This window comes from Schistocerca cancellata, chromosome 3, assembly GCF_023864275.1.
Source record: "Schistocerca cancellata isolate TAMUIC-IGC-003103 chromosome 3, iqSchCanc2.1, whole genome shotgun sequence".
Taxonomy (NCBI): Eukaryota; Metazoa; Arthropoda; class Insecta; order Orthoptera; family Acrididae; genus Schistocerca; species Schistocerca cancellata.
Genome location: NC_064628.1, coordinates 9,994,907 through 10,017,800, shown reverse-complemented (window position 1 = coordinate 10,017,800; position 22,894 = coordinate 9,994,907). Strand labels below are relative to the sequence as shown.

Below are 22,894 nucleotides of genomic sequence, written 5' to 3'. Positions count from 1 at the left end.
CCCTGGCGAGGATCTCTGAGCCCGCGGAAGGCTCGGAAGGAGCTCAATGCGGAGTAAGATGGTACATGGTAAGGCACTGGGCTCGCATTAATTAGGAACGGAATCCAAACCCCCAACTGATCATCCAGATTAAAGTTTCTCGTGGTATGTGCACCCGATCAGGGCACCAGATGAAGCGGATGGTGGAGGGTTGGGGGGTGGGATTTCCACGTTCGTCAAGTAGTTCTAATACAGCCAAGTGAGAAAGGGAGAGCGAGGAGGGGATGAGGAGGGCAGCAATCAGTGGAAACGAAAAGTAGACCACTAAAAATAATTGGTCAGAGTCTGCTTATTCTTCTCCATAGAGAAGGGACAATGACGATTTGGGAATACTGAAGGAAATAATTTTGTAAAATATGAAGTAATGTGTGTTAGTGCTTAGCTCTGCCAGTGGATTACGACACCCTACAAATGATTGTTTGTACTAGGTAGTAAGTTAACAAATGGTTCAAATGGCTCTGAGCACTGTGGGACTTAACTTGTGAGGTCATCAGTGCCCTAGAACTTAGAACTACTTAAACCAACTAACCTAAAGACATCACACACATCCATGTCCGAGGCAGGATTCGAACCTGCAACCGTAGCGGTCGCGGGGTTCCAGACTGAAGCGCCTAGAACCGCTCGGCCACACCGGCCGGCAGTAAGTTAACATGCCGATAGTTCTTTGTGTTAGTAGTAGTAGGCAAAGGCGCCCAACTTTTAGACATGCCTTGTAAGGGACGATGAAAGGAAACGCTAACGCTGAAGACCGAGTTCTGAGCCGCAGAAGGGTTGGCTGTGACGTCAGCGTCGCAGCTTGCTACTGTGCACACATCGCGTGATCCCTGTCATGTAGTCTACTAACCGTGCTTCAATCAGAACTCGACCAGATGCAAGTGGAATGTATGTTGCGCATAGCACTGTTGTGAAAAGTAATAGGGGAACAGCTGCAGTGCATTACTCCGTACGTATTTTTCTCCTATGAACTCTGTTTCAGGAGTGACAGAATGCTCAGTAGTTTGCGAGGGCATAAAGTGACTCCTGGATAGTCATTACCAAAGGATGGTGAGGGAAGCAATGGTCCAGAGGCTGTAGGCTGCTCAAGGAGTCAGTACAGATGACGAAGGACTCACCTGCGCAGGAGCAGACATGCTCAAGAGCGCCAGAGATGGCTACCAACTCTTCGTTGGAAACACTGCAGCCATCCGGCAAGGACCGCTGTTCAGTCTGGCCAACGTGAGTGTAAGCGAGCCATTTTGGGAGTCTGGAGAACATTCAAAAGAATGAGACCGACATGTTAAAGGCCCTACCAGTTGAATCCTTTCAGCGCTGCTACCACTACTGAGGACAACGACTCCGGCAGTGTATAGTTGCCGAATGGAAATACTTTGAAGGCAACAGTATTATTGTGTGAAACAAACAAAAACCTTGGTAGAAAGAATATTAGATTCATTACTTTTCCGACACACCTCGTATAATTTCGAAAATGCGTCTATACCTCTAGACAGAGATTTAGGAACCAGGTTTTAAATTGTAAGACATTTCCTGGGGCAGATGTGGATTCTGACCACAATCTATTGGTTATGAACTGCAGATTGAAACTAAAGAAACTGCAAAAAGGTGGGAATTTAAGGAGATGGGACCTGGATAAACTGAAAGAACCAGAGGTTGTACAGAGTTTCAGGGAGAGCATAAGGGAACAATTGACAGGAATGGGGGAAAGAAATACAGTAGAAGAAGAATGGGTAGCTCTGAGGGATGAAGTAGTGAAGGCAGCAGAGGATCAAGTAGGTAAAAAGACGATGGCTAGTAGAAATCCTTGGGTAACAGAAGAAATATTGAATTTAATTGATGAAAGGAGAAAATATGCAAATGCAGTAAATGAAGCAGGCAAAAAGGAATACAAACGTCTCAAAAATGATATCGACAGGAAGTGCAAAATGGCTAAGCAGGGATGGCTAGAGGACAAATGTAAGGATGTAGAGGCTTGTGTCACTAGGGGTAAGATTGATACTGCCTACAGGAAAATTAAAGAGACCTTTGGAGAAAAGAGAACCACTTGTATGAATATCAAGAGCTCAGATGGCAACCCAGTTCTAAGGAAAGAAGGGAAGGCAGAAAGGTGGAAGGACTATATAGAGGGTTTATACAAGGGCGATGTACTTGACGACAATATTATGGAAATGGAAGAGGATGTAGATGAAGACGAAATGGGAGATACGATACTGCGTGAAGAGTTTGACAGAGCACTGAAAGACCTGAGTCGAAACAAGGCCCCCGGAGTAGACAACATTCCGTTGGAACTACTGACAGCCTTGGGAGAGCCAGTCCTGACAAAACTCTACCATGTGGTGAGCAAGATGTATGAAACAGGCGAAATACCCTCAGACTTCAAGAAGAATATAATAATTCCAATCCCAAAGAAAGCAGGTGTTGACAGATGTGAGAATTACCGAACAATCAGCTTAATAAGTCACAGCTGCAAAGTACTAACACGAATTCTTTACAGACGAATGGGAAAACTAGTAGAAGCCGACCTCGGGGAAGATCAGTTTGGATTCCGTAGAAATACTGGAACACGTGAGGCAATACTGACCTTACGACTTATCTTAGAAGAATGAAGAAGGAAAGGCAAACCTACGTTCCTAGCATTTGTAGACTTAGAGAAAGCTTTTGACAATGTTGACTGGAATACTCTCTTTCAAATTCTAAAGGTGGCAGGGGTAAAATACAGGGAGCGAAAGGCTATTTACAATTTGTACAGAAACCAGATGGCAGTTATAAGAGTCGGGGGACATGAAAGCGAAGCAGTGGTTGGGAAGGGAGTGAGACAGGGTTGTAGCCTCTCCCCAATGTTATTCAATCTGTATATTGAGCAAGCTGTAAAGGAAACAAAAGAAAAATTCGGAGTAGGTATTAAAATCCATGGAGAAGAAATAAAAACTTTGAGGTTCGCCGATGACATTGTAATTCTGTCAGAGACAGCAAAGGACTTGGAAGAGCAGTTGAACGTAATGGACAGTGTCTTGAAAGGAGGGTATAAGATGAACATCAACAAAAGCAAAACGAGGATAATGGAATGTAGTCGGATTAAGTCGGGTGATTCTGAGGGAATTAGATTAGGAAATGAGACACTTAAAGTAATAAAGGAGTTTTGCTATTTAGGGAGTAAAATAACCGATGATGGTCGAAGTAGAGAGGATATAAAATGTAGACTGGCAATGGCAAGGAAAGCGTTTCTCAAGAAGAGGAATTTGTTAACAACGAGTATAGATTTAAGTGTCAGGAAGTCGTTTCTGAAAGTATTTGTATGGAGTGTAGCCATGTATGGAAGTGAAACATGGACGATAACTAGTTTGGACAAGAAGAGAATAGAAGCTTTCGAAATGTGGTGCTACAGAAGAATGCTGAAGATTAGATGGGTAGATCACATAACTAATGAGGAGGTATTGAATAGGATTGGGGAGAAGAGAAGTTTGTGGCACAACTTGACCAGAAGAAGGGATCGGTTGGTAGGACATGTTCTGAGGCATCAAGGGATCACCAATTTAAGATTGGAGGGAAGCGTGGAGGGTAAAAATCGTAAGGGGAGACCAAGAGATGAATACACTAAGCAGATTCAGAAGGATGTAGGTTGCAGTAGGTACTGGGAGATGAAGAAGCTTGCACAGGATAGAGTAGCATGGAGAGCTGCATCAAACCAGTCTCAGGACTGAAGACCAAACCTCTAGGTGCTGCGACACCTATTAGGGCTGCATAAAGCTGTTGGGACGCGTGAACAAACACACTGCACCACGAACTGTTGGGTGCCGCGGCTGATCCCACGGGCGTGTGGCGCTTACTGCTAGCCTAGGAGGAGAGCGGGGTGCTGTACTCACGCGCCCAGCACGTTGTAGAGCTCGAGCGTGAAGTGGTAGTAGCAGATGCGGGCGGGCTCGTCCTCGCGGCAGGCGCGCGCGCACTCGTCGGGCGCCGACAGCGACGGGTTGCGGCGCAGCTCGCTGAGCGCGCGGCTGCCGAAGTCGATGGTGCGGAGGCCGGCGGCGGCGGCGGCGCCGGGCCCGCGGGCCGGGTGCGTCTGCACCAGGCCGTGGCTGGCCGTGAAGTAGTTGGTGCCCGCCGTCTCGAAGACGGTGTCGGGCAGCCGCCACGAGGGCTCCGCCGTCTGGTCCACCACGACCGCCGCGCGGGGTTCTGCCGGGGCACACACACAAACACAAGCAGTCGTCAGTAAGCGCGCACTGCAGGCACACAGTATGCAGGGGTTAATAGTACAGCGTGACAATTACTGAAGTGTGGGAAATAAAAGGGTCGTGACATCTGAACGGTTTGCGTTAGGACGTTCAAACTGCACCACGGGGCGTGATGCGAATTAGTACGCGCATACGCAGTTGGTTTAGCAGAGAAGCCCACTTTCGTTTGGATGGGTTCGCCAATTAGTGCATTTGGGGGACTAAGAATTCACAATTCGCGATCGACAACTCTCTTCACCCTCAACGGGTGGTTCTGTGGCGTGCAATGTCCAGTCACGGAATAATTCCTTGACGGCACTGTGACTACCGAACGCCGGCCGAAGTGCTCGTGCGGTTCTAGGCGCTGCAGTCTGGGACCGCGAGACCCCTACGGTCGCAGGTTCGAATCCTGCCTCGGGCATGGATGTGTGTGATGTCCTTAGGTTAGTTAGGTTTAACTAGTTCTAAGTTCTAGGGGACTGATGACCTCAGAAGTTGAGTCCCATAGTGCTCAGAGCCATTTGAACCATTTGACTACCGAACGGTACGTGAATGTTCCATTCCGATTATCCAAAGAGACCCTGATTTCGACAAGATGTGGTTCGTGCAAGTCGGAGCTTGGCCCCATCGAAGCAGGAGAGTGGATGACGTCCTAGAGGAGCACTTTGGAAATCGTATCCTCGCTCTGGTATACCAACAGGCCACTGCCACCGACCTAGATTAGCCGCCATATTCTCTAGATCTCAACACATGCGACTCCTTTTTGTGGGGCTATATTAAGGGCAAGGCATACAGCAATAACGCCAATAATTGTGACCCAGTAAAAGAAGGTGATTGCTAATCTGTAACAGAAGTGTGGCGCCATTTTCTCTGAGTTCAGCGCCTGTGTTCAAATCAAATGGCTCTGAGCACTATGGGACTCAACATCTTAGGTCATTTGTCCCCTAGAACGTAGAACTACTTAAACCTAACTAACCTAAGGACATCACACACACACCCATGCCCGAGGCAGGATTCGAACCTGCGACCGTAGCAGCCTTGCGGTTCCGGACTGCAGCACCAGAACCGCACGGCCACCGCGGCCGGCGCAGCGCCTCTGTCATCACGATCATATGCTCACAGAGTTTCTCGTAGAGGCAGTAGGGAAGACAAGGAGACGTAAGAAATGTGTGGCAACATGGTTGTGGTCCTAAGGTGAGCGGCAAGTGTTTGAGTTTGTATCCAATGAAAGGACTAATTATTTCTTGTTAGTATGTTAACGCGTTCCAGGTTGATGTTATTAAAAATTCGAGAATGCGATATATCGATATTTAAAACAGTATCATAGTCGGCCATGATATATCGAAGTAAGTATCGATAAATCTGAAACTCTAGAATGTATTTAATTTATGAAAAAATGAATGAGCTGTTACGTTTTAAACTTTATGTTTAGAGAAAAATCAAATTTTGTAGTTAATCTTCTCAATTTTTAACCACAGTTTTTAATAGATTTGGAAAGTTCTAGAGTTTCATACACCTGTAAGTATGGTCCGAATGCTGTGCAAAATTCATCAAAGAATCTCTCTTACTTATGAAGAAAACTGTACCTATAGCAACAAATGCAGCCAGCAGTAAGTGAAATTTCATATTTTTTAAAAAATTATTTTGTTACGTTTTTGCACTTCCATTGCTGTGAGTGAGAATCCTGAATCCTTCCTGGTCATGCTGACAAAGTCTTATGACTTTATTTGTAAAAGTATAGACAGTAGAAAATAAAATGTCCTGTGGTGCCTCTCCTGCTCCAAGTCGGCCGGTCTGACGTCCTGCCCCCCTTAAGAAGTGTAAAGAAACAACACACCCTTTGCGGCAGAAATTGATATAAAGGCAGTTATCAATTGTTGTCAGAATAACCTGACGTATACACTAGATAGATCACAACTATGACCCAGTATTTAGTCACCCTCCATTGTTCTTAATTACTGCGAAAACCCTCGTAGTCATTGACTGTATAAGGGCAGGGATCTCTTCTTCCGAGATTGAGGTCTACTCCATTCGAATTGCATTTTTCAACTCGGCCAGTGTCTCAAACTGCCGTCGTTGCGATAAGCACGTCGCGCTATCATCTCCCATAGATCCTCAATGGAATTTAAGTCCGGACTTGTCGATGGCCAGCTCAGAAGTGGAATTCCTTTCTCTTGAAACCACGACTTTGTCTTGGCAGACTTGTGAATCCCAGCCTTATCGAGTTGGAATAGCAAATTATCATCGACATATTAATCAAACATACGGACCAATTCAATTTCCGACGTTCCCCTATAATCATCGGACTTCATTTTGTAGCGCAGCCGTGCGGCGATGGCACGCCTTTACCACAAAATGCTGCCGAGACCACAACGCTGCCACCGCCGAAGTTTCTGCTCATCCGACCGTGTTCTTCTGCACGGAGATCACGTCGGTAATACTGGAAACTATCTGGCGCATCCAAATTCAACTACTTCTCTTCACAGAAAATTATTTTGTTCCATAGTAAGCTCCATGACATATGTTGTTCCGAAAAGTTCAGTCGAACTTCCTGACATTCATTGTTTAAAGGCGGCGTACGGAGCCGTTTCTTGAATACCAGTTTCACGTCTTGAGCCAGCATTTGTCTGGTCGGTCTGGAAGTGACTGATGACTGCAAATCAGCCACGATTTGAGAGGAACACAAGCTGTTGGATTTTGTTTTACGCACAATTAAACGCACTTCTGGTAACGACAATTTTCGTGTCTGGCCATATTTACCATTTTTGCCATACTGTGCACCCAGTCTGACAACAGTTTTGATAAGAAAATTGGAACGCCCTAATATCTTAGTAATAAGGTTAGTAGATAGGTCTATTTCTTTGTAGCCCTTAATACTTGCTTGTTCGTCACCCCATAGAGGCCTTCCACGCGGCATTATCATAATAACCGTCGTACGACGTTAGCAGACACACCTCCAAACTGTATCTGTGGCGAACAGGTGACATTCACCACTGTGCGCATCATCTACCGGACCTGCCGTTATACCAACTTTCCGCCCGATCGTACCAGAAATTCCATCTTTTTTTCAACTTAAGTCCCTGTCCTAATTCTAATGGTGAGATTAGAATGTATTTCGTTTTGCTTTGTTGTAAACCGAACGGGAAAAATGCGTACAGAATCAAATACGTAAAGAAATATGTTATTCCACGAATAACCATGAGCCTTTATACCAATTTCCACCACTGTACATGACGTTCAAAACGCACACGCGAGATTTACATACTCTCTAGCTCGTTACACGCAAATTACTAGTCCGACAGAAAAAAATTAACAGGGTCACTTTTGTAGGAAATTTAAAGTACTTAAATTTTGTACTGGGATGTGTTTCCGCTAGAGGCCATAGTTTTCGAGTTATTGAAGAGAAACGTAAAAAAGTAACCTTTAAACGCACCCAACACTTCGCCCCTAGCGGTCGAGATTCCATGGCACTGTACAAAAATTTGCGACTGCACGAATTACTTCTCACATTCGACCTTTCCTAATTTTCATTGACCGGCCTTACTACGCTAGTGGCTTGGTAGAGTACTTACAAATTGTAAAATTGATGTTTGTGTAAATTTTTCCTAAAAATTTTTGTGAATTTCAACAGTATGAAATAAAAAATTGCGTCGTTGTATTCGTCAAGCCTTCTGACTACGAAAATACTGTGCTTGTAAGGGTTAAGTTTCGTTCGATTTGTCAACGTAAGTGTTTTTAGCGTAACGTTAACAAAAGCAGTTCTTCTTTCACAGAAAGGCAAAGATCTGCTGCACCAATAAAACTATGTTTAGTGAAATACAGTACTGTCCAAACCAATCTTAGACTTCATAAACTTTTTACTTGTAATGATTGGCTTACTGGTTAAAGAACGCAGCCTTTTGTTACTGATTTATCCAAAACACAGCAGAAACTCTAATTTTTACACAACCTTGACGTGGCCTTCACCTCTTGTGAAGAATGTTGAGCCGCGCAATAAACCGACAGGGGCGTTCGTACCAGCTGGGAAGCTGGACAACAGGTCCAGGAAAGGGAACGGCAAACCTGTTCCAGCAGCACGCTGTCTAGAAAGCGTTGACGCGGTGTCTTGCACGCAATTCTAGAGCCGCCGGACGTTTGAGGAGGAAAAAACCAGCTCCATAAATTGGATTAAGTGGCAACGAGAGGCGGCTGCTAACCATCTGTAGTCCGACGCGAAAGTCGTCTCAAGTGCCGTCGATGAACGGACTTGATAATCCAGTCGATAGTGCTATGTGTTCTCAAATGTCAATTCTGCTCGGTTCGAGATTCCTAGAATCGAGCCTCATTATACAAAGCGAGGCCGTGACACCGTAACCACCAGATGACATCCAGAACTGTCAAGCGGCGCAGTATGGACAGCGGTCGGGTTGAGAAAGTCTTGATGTGCAACTGTACTGCCGTAACTATTTGGAGTTACTCCAGTTTCAGTTCATATTACAGCTGTTAGCAGGCACGTGGTGAAGAACCAAATGAGTGACGAGAACGGCTGAGAGCATATCCAGATCCTCAGGACAAAATACGGAGCATTAAAATGGGAGGCAGCTAAGCTAAGATCTTAGTCATGATCTACCAGCCGTGGCCGGACATATACAACCGTACGACTTGTAACACTCTCTTGGAGGAATGTGAGGAATCGTGACTGGGTCATCACGATGCATACGAATGGCCGGATAAACGCACCGACTGGCAAATGTCTTCCACAGATTACTGTTGCCGAAGACGTTGGACTGATAACATGACAAGATTTTGTTTTCCTGTAGCTGAAAGTATTTGTCTAATTTTTTTTTTTTTTTTTTGGATTGTATACAGAATTCTGAGTTATCAAGTTTGTAACCTACCCCTCGTGTTATTCAGGCTGTACATAAAAGCTTTCGGGTCTGACAGTGGCATCGTAATTGTGTTAAATAAGACAAAGGACTTGGAAAATCAGTTGAACGGAATGTATTGTATCGTGGAAATAGGTTATGAGCTGGTCATTAATAAAAGTAAACAAGGGTTATGGAGTGTAGTCGAATTGAGTGCGGTTGTGAGGAGGGCATTGGACTAGAAAGTGATACACGGAAAATAGTAGACGAGTTTTCATATTTGGGCAGCAAAATAATGTGAAAGATTTGTACACCAAATGAAATGCTAGTAAATCACAGTTACTTTGGTATATTAACATTTGGTGTGCTTTGAATGCAAATGTAATGAAAAGTTTCAGTTTGTTCGGAAAGTCGTCACTTTAAATATCTTTGCATACTGAACACGTGAGCGATACACAGTCGCTGATTTCCAGAGGTTGCGTTGTTTAGAAAAGCGCGGGCGCCTTAGTGGGTAACGGGCGAATCGAATCGCAGGCTTGCGCAGTAGCAGTTGTGGAATCGTGGAGAGAGGGTATCGTTGTATCATGGCGGAATGATCAGCTTGGGTAGCAGACGTATGGCACAAAGATTTTGGATCAAGGATGATTTTTAAGTTGACTGGATAAAGAAACAGCACCTCAGAAAAGGGCAACTTATTTTCTTAGCGGCAAGCTTGAGTTCAGTAGCTACTGCTGTGCAAAGATTTTATCGTGTCCAGTAATATCTATTTGTTTGTAATCAGGGAGAACTATCAACTATGTGTTCAGTATTCTAAATATTCCTCCCCCGTTTAGAAGAGTTAAATAATAATGTATTACGAATTCAAGAAAAAAATTTTTGTGACAAAAATATTTTGTAGAATCAGACATTATCGAGTATGTCGATGCGGAGAAAGAGAATGCTGATTATTCGTATTAGATGGAGTTTACTTTTGGGTCATTAAAAGCGTTTCAAAATATTTCGTTTTGTCAGTTATAGATGTTTCATAAAGAATGTCCTCTATGTTCAGAGAAATATGTTGGGTAAAATTTGCATTGTCAAGAATTCCACTTTTGCATGAACAATAGTTAATAATTTTGAAAGAGAATCAAGAACTAATTTCGTGAAACATCAACTTGAAAGAAGAAAGAATAAGAAGGCAAACTGGCACGCAGTTATTTATTTCAGATCATTATTTGCGGTGCAGGCAGAGCAGAGCGAAGTTATTCGTTGTAGGATAAGAATTTATTGTACAGTCTGAAGGAACGTTCGAAGATATTTCGCTATTGTAGCCAGTCGTCTCCAGGTGTCTGGCAGGTGTCCAGCTGAAATATCGTGATGTTTACGACGACCGACTGCAATCCCGAAATTCACCGGGAAAATTTTATATTTCACTCTAAAGAAACGTTTTTGGCAGAATATTAGGAACAGATTTCAGTTAGTGAAATTTCATGTACATTCAACACTCGCGTTTTTGTTATAGGGCGCATTTAAAGTATTTAACAATTATGGGTATTCTTGTGAATCATTGTTTTGTGCAATCTAATGTACAGACAGTCAGATACATTTTAGATGACTGATAATCATATTCCTAAAAAGTAATTTTCACAAATAAGTTCATCTTCAGAAGTAGGGTCACTACACCGATCGTAGATCTGAATCTGGAATCGGAATTTAGAAGTCGGACAGTTCTCATATTTTCAGGCAACTTAAGGGGATTCAGCCAGGTAATATTAACAGCGACCGCCGATATTTCGGCTGGGGCACAGCCCGCCATTTTCAAGGCAAACTGCAACGGACAGGTCGCTGTTAGTACAAATATTACCTGTCTGAATTCCCGTAAGTTGTTTGAAAATTGTATACGCCAGGAGGACACTCAGTTCTCAGATTGTTATCGAGGAATTCAGTTACACGCAGTTTCTCCGTAAGACGCCCAGCTATAGAGGTAACTTTAAAACCGACTACGGTAGAAGTAAAGAAGATAGCAAAAAAAAGCGTTCCTGAAAAAGAGGAGTTTGCTAATAGTGAATATAAATTTAAGCGCCAGGAAATCTTTTCTGTAGGTATTTGATTGATGGTGAACGATGACCCTAAACGAGAAGAGAACAGAGGCTTTTCAAATGCAATGTTACGGAAGGATGGTGAAGGTTAGAAGAGAGCTGGGTTGTTTTGAAAATCAGCTTTATGCAAACAGAATTTCTTTTTGTATTTAGCCAGACATGTTTCGATACCTATGTGTCATCTTATGTGGGTCATTTTGTTATTTCTGTAAAATGCAATATCAAATTTATAATAATTTGTGTATTGTAGGACTAAGAATTAGAATATGTGGATTTTGCTTTGTTCCATTTAGACGTTCACCTTTAAGATTACGTCGGTAAATGAACTGCATTATTATTCATCTGTTTTTTGTGCCCTTTTTCGTCGTTTTTTTGACAGCATGTCATCTGCAAACTAGGCATGCTGGATCTGCAAAATGCACATATTGTAATTCTTAGGCCTACAGTAGATAATTATTATAAATTTGATATTGTATTTTAAAGAAATAAAAAAATCACCCACAGAAGATGAGACATAGGTGTCGAAACATGTCTGGCTAAATACAAAAATAAATTGTGTTTGCATAAGGTGGATTTTGAAAACAACTCAACTTTTAAATCGCAAACACGGAAAAACGTCAAGAGGAGCTTCAATCCTTAGTAAAATGAGTTCAAAGGCAGGTCGATGTGAATGTTTGGTGCAGTAATAGACGCGGGTACGAGTAGACTTGCAGAAGTTGATTACCGTAGAGATCTGCCTTTAGCCTTTAGACTGATGCGTGCAACGATGTTGGCGAGAGAGATATTTCGTGGACGTTATGACAAGTTCTTCGACAATAAACTAGCAATTTCGGAACGCGGACTCCCTTGTGTAAAGCAGTATAGTTTGGCGTCACTCGAAGTTTGTAGAAGTAGTTTTGTCCGCGCCGTGTGCAACGATCCGCCTGTCCGCGGGTGTAATTATCGCTGCACCGGGGCTCTCGTGAAAGGGACGGCTCGCGTGCCGGAGGTGTACACGCTGGGTGTGAGACGGAGTCCGGGCTGACTTTCGCCGCGTGATTTACGGCTGACAGGAGGGAGCAGGCGCGGAAGAGGGCGGCAAGTGGGCCAGCAGGCGGCCGGTCGCGTGCCCGCCTGCACTGCACCCGTTCTGCCACCCGGCGTCCCTCTGACTGCGCCAGGGGTGCCAAGTACTGCAGCTGTACCAGCGAGCGCGCACTTCCACGCCAACCGGTCTGCACTCGTCTACGGCGCTAACCGAAGAACGCCACCTCTTTAGCCCTCGCTGCAGCCACACCACTAATGGAATGTGCGTAGCAGGATTGTGCGTGCAGCCGGCGCACGCGGTGCCTTGTCCAGTGTTTCTGCTTCGGCGCTCAGGCACTGACTAGCACGGGTTCCGCTGTATAAGGCGCTGCAACTTGCTGGCGTATCGCCTGGCGCCGGCGCCGGGACCTGAAGCTGCCGGCATCCACTCACTTACCACGTTAACAGTAGAGATGTACCAGGTGTACCGGTATGAAATGAGCGTTTTTTTGTGAAAATGAAACATTAATTTTGAATTGAAAAGTAAAAACATTTTATTCAAAGTACTGACCATTGCTTTCTATACATTTTGACCACCTTTCTGGCATTTTGTGGACACCACGCCAATAGAAATTTTCGTCTTTTGAACCAAACCAATCAGACACCCAATTTTCGCCTTATTCGTAGGAATCGAAGTGTTCCTCAGCCAGTGCGTGTCCCATTGATGAAAACAAATGGTAGTCGGAAGGGGCAAAGTCTGGTGAATACGGCGGGTGGGTTAGCAGCTCGCAGCCAAGTGTTTTGATTGTATCCTGAACCAGTTTTGCTTTGTGTGCAGGTGCAGTGTCGTCTAAAAATATTACTTTGCCGTGTCTTCTGGCCCATTCTGGTCTTCTTTTCCATCAGTGCATAGTTAAAATTCATCATTTGTTGTCTGTAGCGATTAGTATTCACATTTTCACCGGGATTCAGAACCTCATGATACACCACACCTTTCTGATCCCACCAAACACAGAGCATTGTCTTCTTGCCGAATCGATCTGGTTTTGCAGTCGATGTTGATGGTTGTCCCGGATTAACCCATCATTTTTCCCGTTTATGATTCTTAAAATAAATCCATTTTTCATCGCCAGTAACAATTCGATGCAAAATTGATTTTCTTTCATGTCTTTGAAGCAAAATTTGAAAAATGGTTTTTCGGTTTTCCATCTGTCTTTCAGCCAATTCATGTGGCACCCATTTTCCACACTTTTGGATCTTTCCCATACCTTTCAAACGGTCAGAAATTGTTTGTTGTGCAACATTTAGCATTGCTGCCATTTGTTTCTGACTCAAAGTATCATCTTCATCCAATATTGCTTGCAATTCGGCGTCTTCGAACTTTTTTGTTGCTCTTCCACGTTCTTCATTTCTTACATCAAAATCATTATTTCTGAACCGTTGAAACTATCTTTTGCACGTTGCTTCTGATAGAGCACAATCACCATATGCCTCGACAAGCGTTTGATGCCACTCTGCAGCCCCTTTTTTCAAATGAAAACAAAAAATTAATGCTTTCCGCAAATCATCACTTTCTGGTACAAAATTCGACATTGTTAACACGATGAAAACGTATGACGTTGTTTGTTCCATGACTTGATGTATACTAAATATCTTTGACAGATGTCATACCAACCAAACAAAAAAAAAATTAAGGCTCGTTTACTACAAATGTTCCCTATCGACACATTTGTATCTTAACGCTCATTTCATACCGGTACACCTGGTATGATGTTTGCCGCTAGCATCTGGTTGCCGTGTTGCGCATGCTCAGAGGGCACTTTGCTCTTACCGTGCCCCTAGCGCCCCTGGTAGCGGACAGCTCGTGGCGCGACCACAGTGGTACCGAGGTGCCCCATCGTTCGCTGCTGCTTACAGAGACTGGAGTAGTAATGACTCATTTTGAAACGTGCACTCTCGCAATTTTGAAGTAACATTCTCCTCGATGTGCAGCACCTTTCTTGTAGCGTACACACCGTAGTTTCTAGGCACCTCGGTTGCATTTTCATACAATTCACTTTGAGCTAAATAGAGCGTGGCTGATAGGAAAAAATTGCACCATTACGGAATACGGGGAGCAAAAGAAAAAAAAAAATGGCTCTGAGCACTATGCGACTTAACTTCTGAGGTCATCAGTCGCCTAGAACTTAGAACTAATTAAACCTAACTAACCTAAGGACATCACACACATCCATGCCCGAGGCAGGATTCGAACCTGCGACCGTAGCGGTCGCGCGGTTCCAGACTGTAGCGCCCAGAATCGCACGGCCACTCCGGCCGCCTACGGGCAGCAGCTCACAAATGTTTCACCTCAAAAGGTCATTATTCATAATGTTGAGAATGGCTGTGATTTGTGGTCTGAGTGGGGTACGGTCAAGTGGGGTGTGTCTCAGGGATCAGTGTTGGGACCACACCTGTTCCTTATTTATATAAATGATATGCCCTCTAGTATTACAGGTAACTCTAAAATATTTCTGTTTGCTGATGACACTAGCTTGGTAGTCATGGATGTTGTGTGCAACATTGGCTCTGTTTCAAATAGTGCAGTTCATGACCTAAGTTCGTGGCTTGCAGAAAGTAAACTAACGCTAAATCACAGTAAGACTCAGTTTTTACAATTTGTAACGCACAATTCAACAAACCTTACGTTTTAATTTCACAGAATGGGCATATGATTAGCGAAACTGAACAGTTCAAATTCCTAGGTGTCATGGAAAGCCCACGTTCAGGATTTTATTCAAAGATTTAATGCCACCATTTTTACTATTCGAACGGTATCTGAAGTGAGTGACCGTTCGACACGAAAATTGGTCTACTTTGCTTATTTCCACTGCTTATGTTGTATGGTATTATATTTTGGGGTAACTCTTCCCATTCTGAAAGGATATTTTTGGCACAGAAACGGGCGGTTCGTGCAATAAGTCGTGTAAGTTCACGAACCTCTTGTCGATCCTTCTTCACGAGTCCGGGTATTTTGACAATATATATATATTGCTTACTATCGTTTCTTGTTAACAATATCAGCTTATTCCCAAGAATAAGCAGCTTTTACTCGGTTAATGCTCGGCAGAAATCAAACCTGCATTTGGATCGGTTCCTTAACTCCAGTGCAGTAATGTGTGCAGTATACTACTGCATGTATTTTCGATAAACTGCCACTCGAATTCAAAAATCTCAGCAGGAATCCATGTGCTTTCAAATCGAAACTGAAGAGTTTCCTCGTGGGTCACTCTTTCTATTCTGTCGAGGATTTCCTTGAAAAATTAAGCTGATTCTTGTTGGTATTGTCGCTTGGATTTACTTCAACTTACGATTTGCCTTTTTTCGGGTTCATAAACATTTTATTTTTATCTATTATTACTTTTACGTTGTAATTTCATGTACTGACACATTCCATTACCTTGGATCTTAGCTCCTCAATTTGGTCCAATGGAATGTGACGGTGGGCCGGTGTGGCGCTTCAGTCAGGAACCGCGCGACCGCTACGGTCGCAGGTTCGAATCCTGCCTCGGGCATGGATGTGTGTGATGTCCTTAGGTTAGTTAGGTTTAAGTAGTTCTAAGTTCTAGGGCACTGATGACCTCAGATGTTAAGTCCCATAGTGCTCAGAGCCATTTGAACCATTTTTGGAATGTGACGTATAAATAAAAAAAAACTGTCTTTTAATCTTATATTATCACTTCCTTTAACTGCTGTTCAGAGACTGTGTAACGCATAACTTCTAAGCATGTTTGTCAATTCAACCGAATTACAACATGAATTCAAATATAACCATTTCATTTTGGACGATGTATTTAGTATTTGGGGGAAAAGGTAACTGTTGGTGCACGGATTGGTGTGTTTGTCAAGGTCGATATATTTATGGGAGAAGTTCAAGTGGATAATAGAGACAATACCGAGAGAAAAGAGATCATTAGCAATTTGGAAAAGTGAGATAAGGTTTAGAGACACCACCTTAAAGCAACGTAGTAGAGGAAATGCTGGGCTACGATAACAGTCATGATTTTGACAGAGGACTATGTCGATGCAAGAAAAAATAAGAGATAAAGAATGAAGAATGTTCTCTCCACTAAGGAACTATTTATCCAGTCGTGTTGGTGCGCGGCTGTTTTTCTATCTCAAACAGAGTCGTCAACTCAGTGACAGATTACGAGATTTAGGGAAACGCAGGAAACTTAAGCCTGAATAACCGGAGACAGGTGTAAATGTCAGTGGTGCATCTGAACCACTGCACCATCTCTACTGCCACTGCGGTTCGAACCCGCTACTTGGACGAGCATGTATTACCGATACGAGCTAGGGAAGAGGGAAAATTAATGTGTAACTCTCATTCAAGCTATGCGGGCAGGTATCAGAAACAAGTAACGGGATGTGAGATACAAGTGCCCATTGTCTGCTGGCGATCTGGTTTTAAGGTCGAATGTCCTAAAACAAGCGAAGACCGTGAAATGGTGAGGTGAGAGAGAATGTGGCAAGCAGTTTCTTTTTTTTTTTTGTGAGAAGAGAATGGGCTAGAGGAACAAGGGCCGCAGCTGGGTGTCGCGAGCAGCTGAAGGTCGCTGGAGACGCGAGTGCCTGGCGGAGGGGGCCTGCGACGGGGGCGGGGCAAAAAGCCCGGCACCAGGCGGCGGCGGCAGCGCAAACCCCCCCCCCCCCCCCCCCCGCCCCCCGTCACGGGCGCTGCTTCCGCGTGCCGCTTTTTCGCCGCTGCGCGGTATTTGGCCAGCGGAGCGTGCAGCCGGCCACGGGAAATTCGAGAGAGCTCCCGTGAGGCGGCATTCGCCCGCCCGTGCCGTGGTACTAACCGGCCCCGCATTCAGTCTGCTCGCCGCCTAGGTCCGGGAAAACGTTTTCACCCGACGGTGCAAGAAATTTTTGCGGCACACGTCTCTCTAGGGACGGCGGTTATCACTGAAACAACCGGTTTTCGGTTGATTCAGTTTTTTTCACTTCTGTTTAACCTGAGTGTTAAAACCGCTCAAAATACCAGTTTCTGAAATAAACTATTTTCGGTTTTTATTTATACTGTTTCCTGAAATAAACATAGAAATCGGACAAAGATTGAAAAAAAAATTTTGCTCTCTCAGTTTCAAGATGCTTATAATCAAAATACCGCATGGTCACAAAATTGAAAGAACGGTTCCGGCGTTGACTTTCCTCCAGCGTTGCCACGAAAATGGCAGGAATTTCCGAACAGCATCGTGACTGGGAACGAGACATGCATGTGGTACGTGAACTCAAAAATGATTCAAATGGCTCTGAGCACTATGGGACTTAACTGCTGAGGTCATTAGTCCCCTAGAACTTAGAACTACTTAAACCTAACTAACCTGAGGACATCACACACATCCATACTCGAGGCAGGATTCGAACCTGCGATCGTAGCGGTCGCGCGGTTCCAGACTGAAGCGCCTAGAACCGCTCGGATACACAGGCCGGCACGTCAACTCAGAAACTAAGTAACAGTCCAAGCTGTGGATGCTCACTTATACTCCCAAAAAGCCCAAATCATTTAAGCAGAGTCTGTCAGATCGCAAAATGATGGTAACAGTTTTTTTGTGATCGCAGAGGAATTTTGACAAGAGATTTCATGAGAGTAGTGGTTGAGAATACTGGGACAGCACAGGTTTGTAGTGAGACTAGAGATACGACAAGAAGTCGTATAAGAAGCACGCAGCAACGTAATAGAATTGGAGAATTACTGCACAAAAGCTTAACAGGTCACTTACTAAAACGTCATCAACTGGTGAATGACTGACTTTATTATATTGTCGGGATAACCCGTCGTCAGATATGAGATACATCAATTTCTGCAGATCAACAGAAGTTATATGTTAGAAATATAACTGTCACAGGCTCCTAAGGTCAATCCAAAGCAAACACTGCCGGTTGGTTGCTAAGGGATCATTCTCTCCCCAAGATGAATGCCTTAGTCACTACTAAGCATTTCACGACCGACGATGAACTCAGAAGACATTGTTTACGACCAGCTGAAGCAGCTGGCAGTACTACTCTCTCACGAAGGAGAAAAGAAGCTGGTGTCACGGTGCCACAGATGTTCTAATTTGGGCGGCGTACACGCGAAGACTTAATGTCAACAGGATATCCTGCGAACAACGGATGAGGGGCAGCTGGCAGAATCGGTATACCCAGATATCCGGAAGCGTTTGACACAGTGTCCCACTGCAGAGTGTTAGCGAAGATCCGAAGACATGGAATAGGTTCTGAGATATGTGACGGGTTCGAAGACTTCTTTGCTAACAGACCCCAGCACATCGTACCATCAGAGACTAGGGTATCGTCAGGAGTGTCCCAGGAAAGTATGACAGGATCGATATTGTTCTCTGTATACAAGCGATCGGACACTTAGGCTGAGGGGCAATTTGTGACTGTTTTCCAATGACGCTCAAGTGTATGGGGAAGTGTCATCGCTGAGAGATCAAAGGGGGATGTAAGATGACTTAGAAAAAATTTGAAGTTGGTGTGGTGAATGGCTAGCTCTAAATGTAGAAAATGTAAGCTCGTGTAGACGATTAGGAAAAACAGTTATTTAATGCTCGAATACAGTATTAGTGGTGTGGCTCGTTTACGCAGTCATGTCGATTAAAAATATAGAAATAATTTTGCAGAGCGATGTGAAATGGAACGGCCAAGTAAGTCTGTTGTAAGAAAGGTGAATGGTCGACTTCGGTTTATTGGAAACTTATAGGAAAATGTAACTTATGTGTACAGGAGACAGCGTACGGAACATCATTGTTGAGTTCTGCTCGAGTAATTGAGATACTCAGGGGTCGGATTAAAGGAAGCCATCGAATCAAATCAGAGACGTGCGACTGGGTTAGTTACCTGTAGGTTCGGTCAACAGGAGGGGTGGGAGGAGATTAGTGTTTAACGTTCCGTCGACAACGAGGTCACTAGAGACGGAGCACAAGCTCGGATTAGGGAAGAATGGGGACGGAAATCGGCCGTACCCTTTTAAAGGAACGCTCCCGGCGTTTGCGTTAAGCGATTAAGGGAAATCACGGAAAGCCTAAATCAGGATGCCCGGATGGGGGTTTGAACAATCGCCCTCCCGAATGTGGAGCCAGCGCGCTAATCACTGCGCTAGAGCGCTCGGTGGATCGGTGAACGCCCGAGTATTACTGAGATACTTCGAGAACTCAAGTGGGACTCTCTCAACGGTAGACGACGTTCTTTTTGTGAAACTATAACAAGAAAATTTAGAGAACCGGGATATGCGGGTGAGTACAATACGATTCTGCTGCCGCCGACGTAAATTTCGTGTAATGCCTTGCATTTTTTTCTTTTTTTAGGACATTTCATTTCCTCTCTTGAGTGGGGAGTGCGGTTCTTATTAGAGCTTGGAGGTGTGCTTTTCTTTCAGCCACAGGTTATACCGTTTCACACGTTTGTTTTTGACTGCGTTTGATCCTAGGGCGGCTGGTCCCGGCGGAGGTTTGAGTCCACCCTCGGGCATGTGTGTGTGTGTGTGTGTGTGTGTGTGTGTGTGTGTGTTTGTCCTTAGGATAATTTAGGTTAAGTAGTGTGTAAGCTTAGGGACTGATGATCTTAGCAGTTAAGTCCCATAAGGTTTCGCACACATTTGAACATTTTGATGCTAGGGTATTGAGGGTAGAATTTTTGCTGATCTCGAAAAATAAAGACTGTAGGAGGAGTAGCAAGGGACGGTTGTGACATTAGGAGGAGGCGCAAGGACCGCGGAGAGAAGATAAATTACGACTTGTTCAAAGGTCTATAGACAGTAATTATTATTACACTCAGTTTGCGACTGGAACAGGAAACACAGTGAGTGGTAGGGGTACAATGTATCCTCAGTCATGCATCGTAAGGTGGCTTGCGGAGTGTGTATGTAAGTACAGGTTGCAAATTTTTAAACATTAACTGTGTTTTGTTTAAGAAATAGAAAATGTCAGTTTATGAAACTTCCTGGCAGATTAAAATTGTGTGTCGGACCGGGATCTTTGCCTTAGTGCTCTACCATCCTTTTTTTTCATTGCGTTTGGTCTGAGCGGACGTCGTTGATTCCTTGACTCAGTTTTTTTAATTTTTTTTTTATTACGGAGAGCATGCAGTCTTCTGACCGAACACGCTGAACTACCGTGCCGGCACCATCTGAGCTACCCAAGAATGAAATTTTCACTCTGCAGCGGTGTGTACGCCGATACGAAACTTCCTGTAGGAATTGAAGCTGTGAGGACGGCTCGTGAGACGTGGTTGGATAGCTCAGTTGGTTTGCCGGCACGGTAGCTCAGCGTGTTCGGTCAGAGGGTTACGCGCGCTATGTAATAAAAAAACTGAGTTAATCGATCAACAACGAACTTAAAAGGATGTCTTACGACGTCCGCCCCGAGCATACGCAACGAATAAAAGCGAACAAAATGAGATTAAAAAAAAAAAAGTTGGTAGAGCACTTGCCCGCGAAAGGCAAAGGTCCCGAAAGGTCCCGAGTTCGAGTCTCGGTCCGGCTCACAGTTTTAATCTGCCAGGAATGTTTCGTATCAGTACACACTCCGCTGCAGAGTGAAAATCTCATTCGGGAATGTCAGTTTAACTTATGATGATCACCGTAATCAACATTAATTTGGTTTCCGAGTGCGGGGCGAGGCAAAATTCATGATGCTGGGATTTGCCTTGAGATACTTAGGAAGATCACGCAAAGTGTGGATGTGGATGGCCGGCAGAGGATTTGGAGCCCACTGCTCGATGCTGCGCCTCAGGCAACGCACCAAGTAGTTCGGCCGTGCTGCACTCGGGCCACAGTCGAAGCCGGTTGCACCGTTCCCACGGGGCGGCGACGAGACTCGGCGAGGGACGCACAACGGACAGACCTGCGGGGGGGAGGCGGCGGCCAGCGCCGAGCGGGCGGTGCGCAGGCGGCGTGAGCGGTCGGCGGTCGCCGGTCGGCCATCCGGCCCGTTCCGCTCTGCCCGGGGCGGGGTGAAAGTCGGCCTGGGCCGGAACCTTGCGAAATGCTCAAAATCTGCCGGCGCGGCGGGACAAAGGAGGCGGCGGCGCCGGGCCGCGCCACCTCGCGGAAGGACGCCTTTTTCTCGGCCGCCGGCGCGCCGGTTCACAGTAGTGGTGGAGACAGGCGGCGCACCGGGGGGACACGCGCCGCGTTGCGACAGGCGGGCGGAAGGCGCGCGCGTTGCTCCCAGGGAAAACGACACTGCTGACCTCGAGGCCGTGGCGAGGTTGCTTTTTCCACTCGCTCTGACCCCCCCCCTGTGTCTGTCTCCTGTACGTATTGCATTTGTACAAATGCATCTACACGGTACAGGTTACCACCGAATTACGTGGTCATTCAGACTGAGAACACGACGCCAATTTCTTAACATGGCGCAGCAAAAATGTTGTGACAGACTAAGAGCAATTCTAGCGGGTGTCTAGGGAAGCAAATTCACGCATCCATACATACACAGAAACGCCAGACAACTGATATAGGCATGCAAATTCAAATACAGAGACATGTAAACAGGCAGAATACGGCGTTGCGGTCGGTAACGCCTATACAGGGTGTTACAAAAAGGTACGACCAAACTTTCAGGAAACATTCCTCACACACAAAGAAAGAAAATATGTTATGTGGACATGTGTCCGGAAACGCTTAATTTCCATGTTGGAGCTCATTTTAGTTTCTTCCACCTACGCTCAATGGAGCATACGGGATACTCTACCTGTGCCGCTAGAACATGTGCCTTTACGAGTACGACACAACATGTGGTTCATGCACGATGGAGCTCCTGCACATTTCAGTCCAAGTGTTCGTACGCTTCTCAACAACAGATTCGGTGCCCGATGGATTGGTAGAGGCGGACCAATTCCATGGCCTCCACGCTCTCCTGACCTCAACCCTCTCGACTTTTACTTATGGGGGCATTTGAAAGCTCTTGTCTACGCAATCCCGGTACCAAATGTAGAGACTCTTCGTGCTCGTATTGTGGACGGCTGTGATACAATACGCCATTCTCCAGGGCTGCATCAGCGCATCAGGGATCCCATGCGACGGAGGGTGGATGCATGTATCCTCGCTAACGGAGGGCATTTTGAACATTTCCTGTAACAAAGTGTTTGAAGTCACGCTGGTACGTTCTGTTGGTGTGTGTTTCCATTCCATGATTAATGTGATTTGAAGGGAAGTAATAAAATGAGCTCCAACATGGAAAGTAAGCATTTCCGGACACATGTCCACATAACATATTTTCTTTCTTTGTGTGTGAAGAATGTTTCCTGAAAGTTTGGCCGTACCTTTTTGTAACACCCTGTATACGACAACAAGCGTCTCGAGCAGTTGTTGGATCGGTTACTGCTGCTAAAATGGCAGGCTATCAAGATTTAAGTCACTTTGAACGTGGTGCTATAGTCGGCGCACGAGCGATGGAACACAGCATCTCCGAAGTAGTGATGAGTTGGGCGGTTTTCTCGTACCACCATTTCACGAGTGTACCATGATTATCTGGCAAAAAAACAAATCTCCAACATCGCTGCGGTTGGAAAGAGGTTCCGAATCGTTCAACGTGACAGAAGTGCAACCCTTTCGCAAATTACTGAAGATTTCAATGTTGGGCCATCAATAAGTGTCAGCGTCCGAACCATTCAACGAAACATCATCAATATCGGCATTCCGAGCCGAAGGTCCTCTCGTGTACCCTTGGTG

The 22,894-nt window shown here is 45.0% G+C and overlaps 1 protein-coding gene across 1 annotated transcript in view; it reads right to left on the bottom strand.

Moving 5' to 3' along the window:
• The window catches only part of LOC126176778 (uncharacterized), a 209,537-nt gene that overhangs the window by 62,348 nt on the left and 124,295 nt on the right, over positions 1-22,894 (bottom strand). Inside the window, exon 2 of the mRNA XM_049923946.1 lies at positions 3,897-4,212. Coding sequence (XP_049779903.1) covers positions 3,897-4,212 — 316 coding nt within the window. The remainder of the gene's footprint in view (positions 1-3,896; positions 4,213-22,894) is intronic.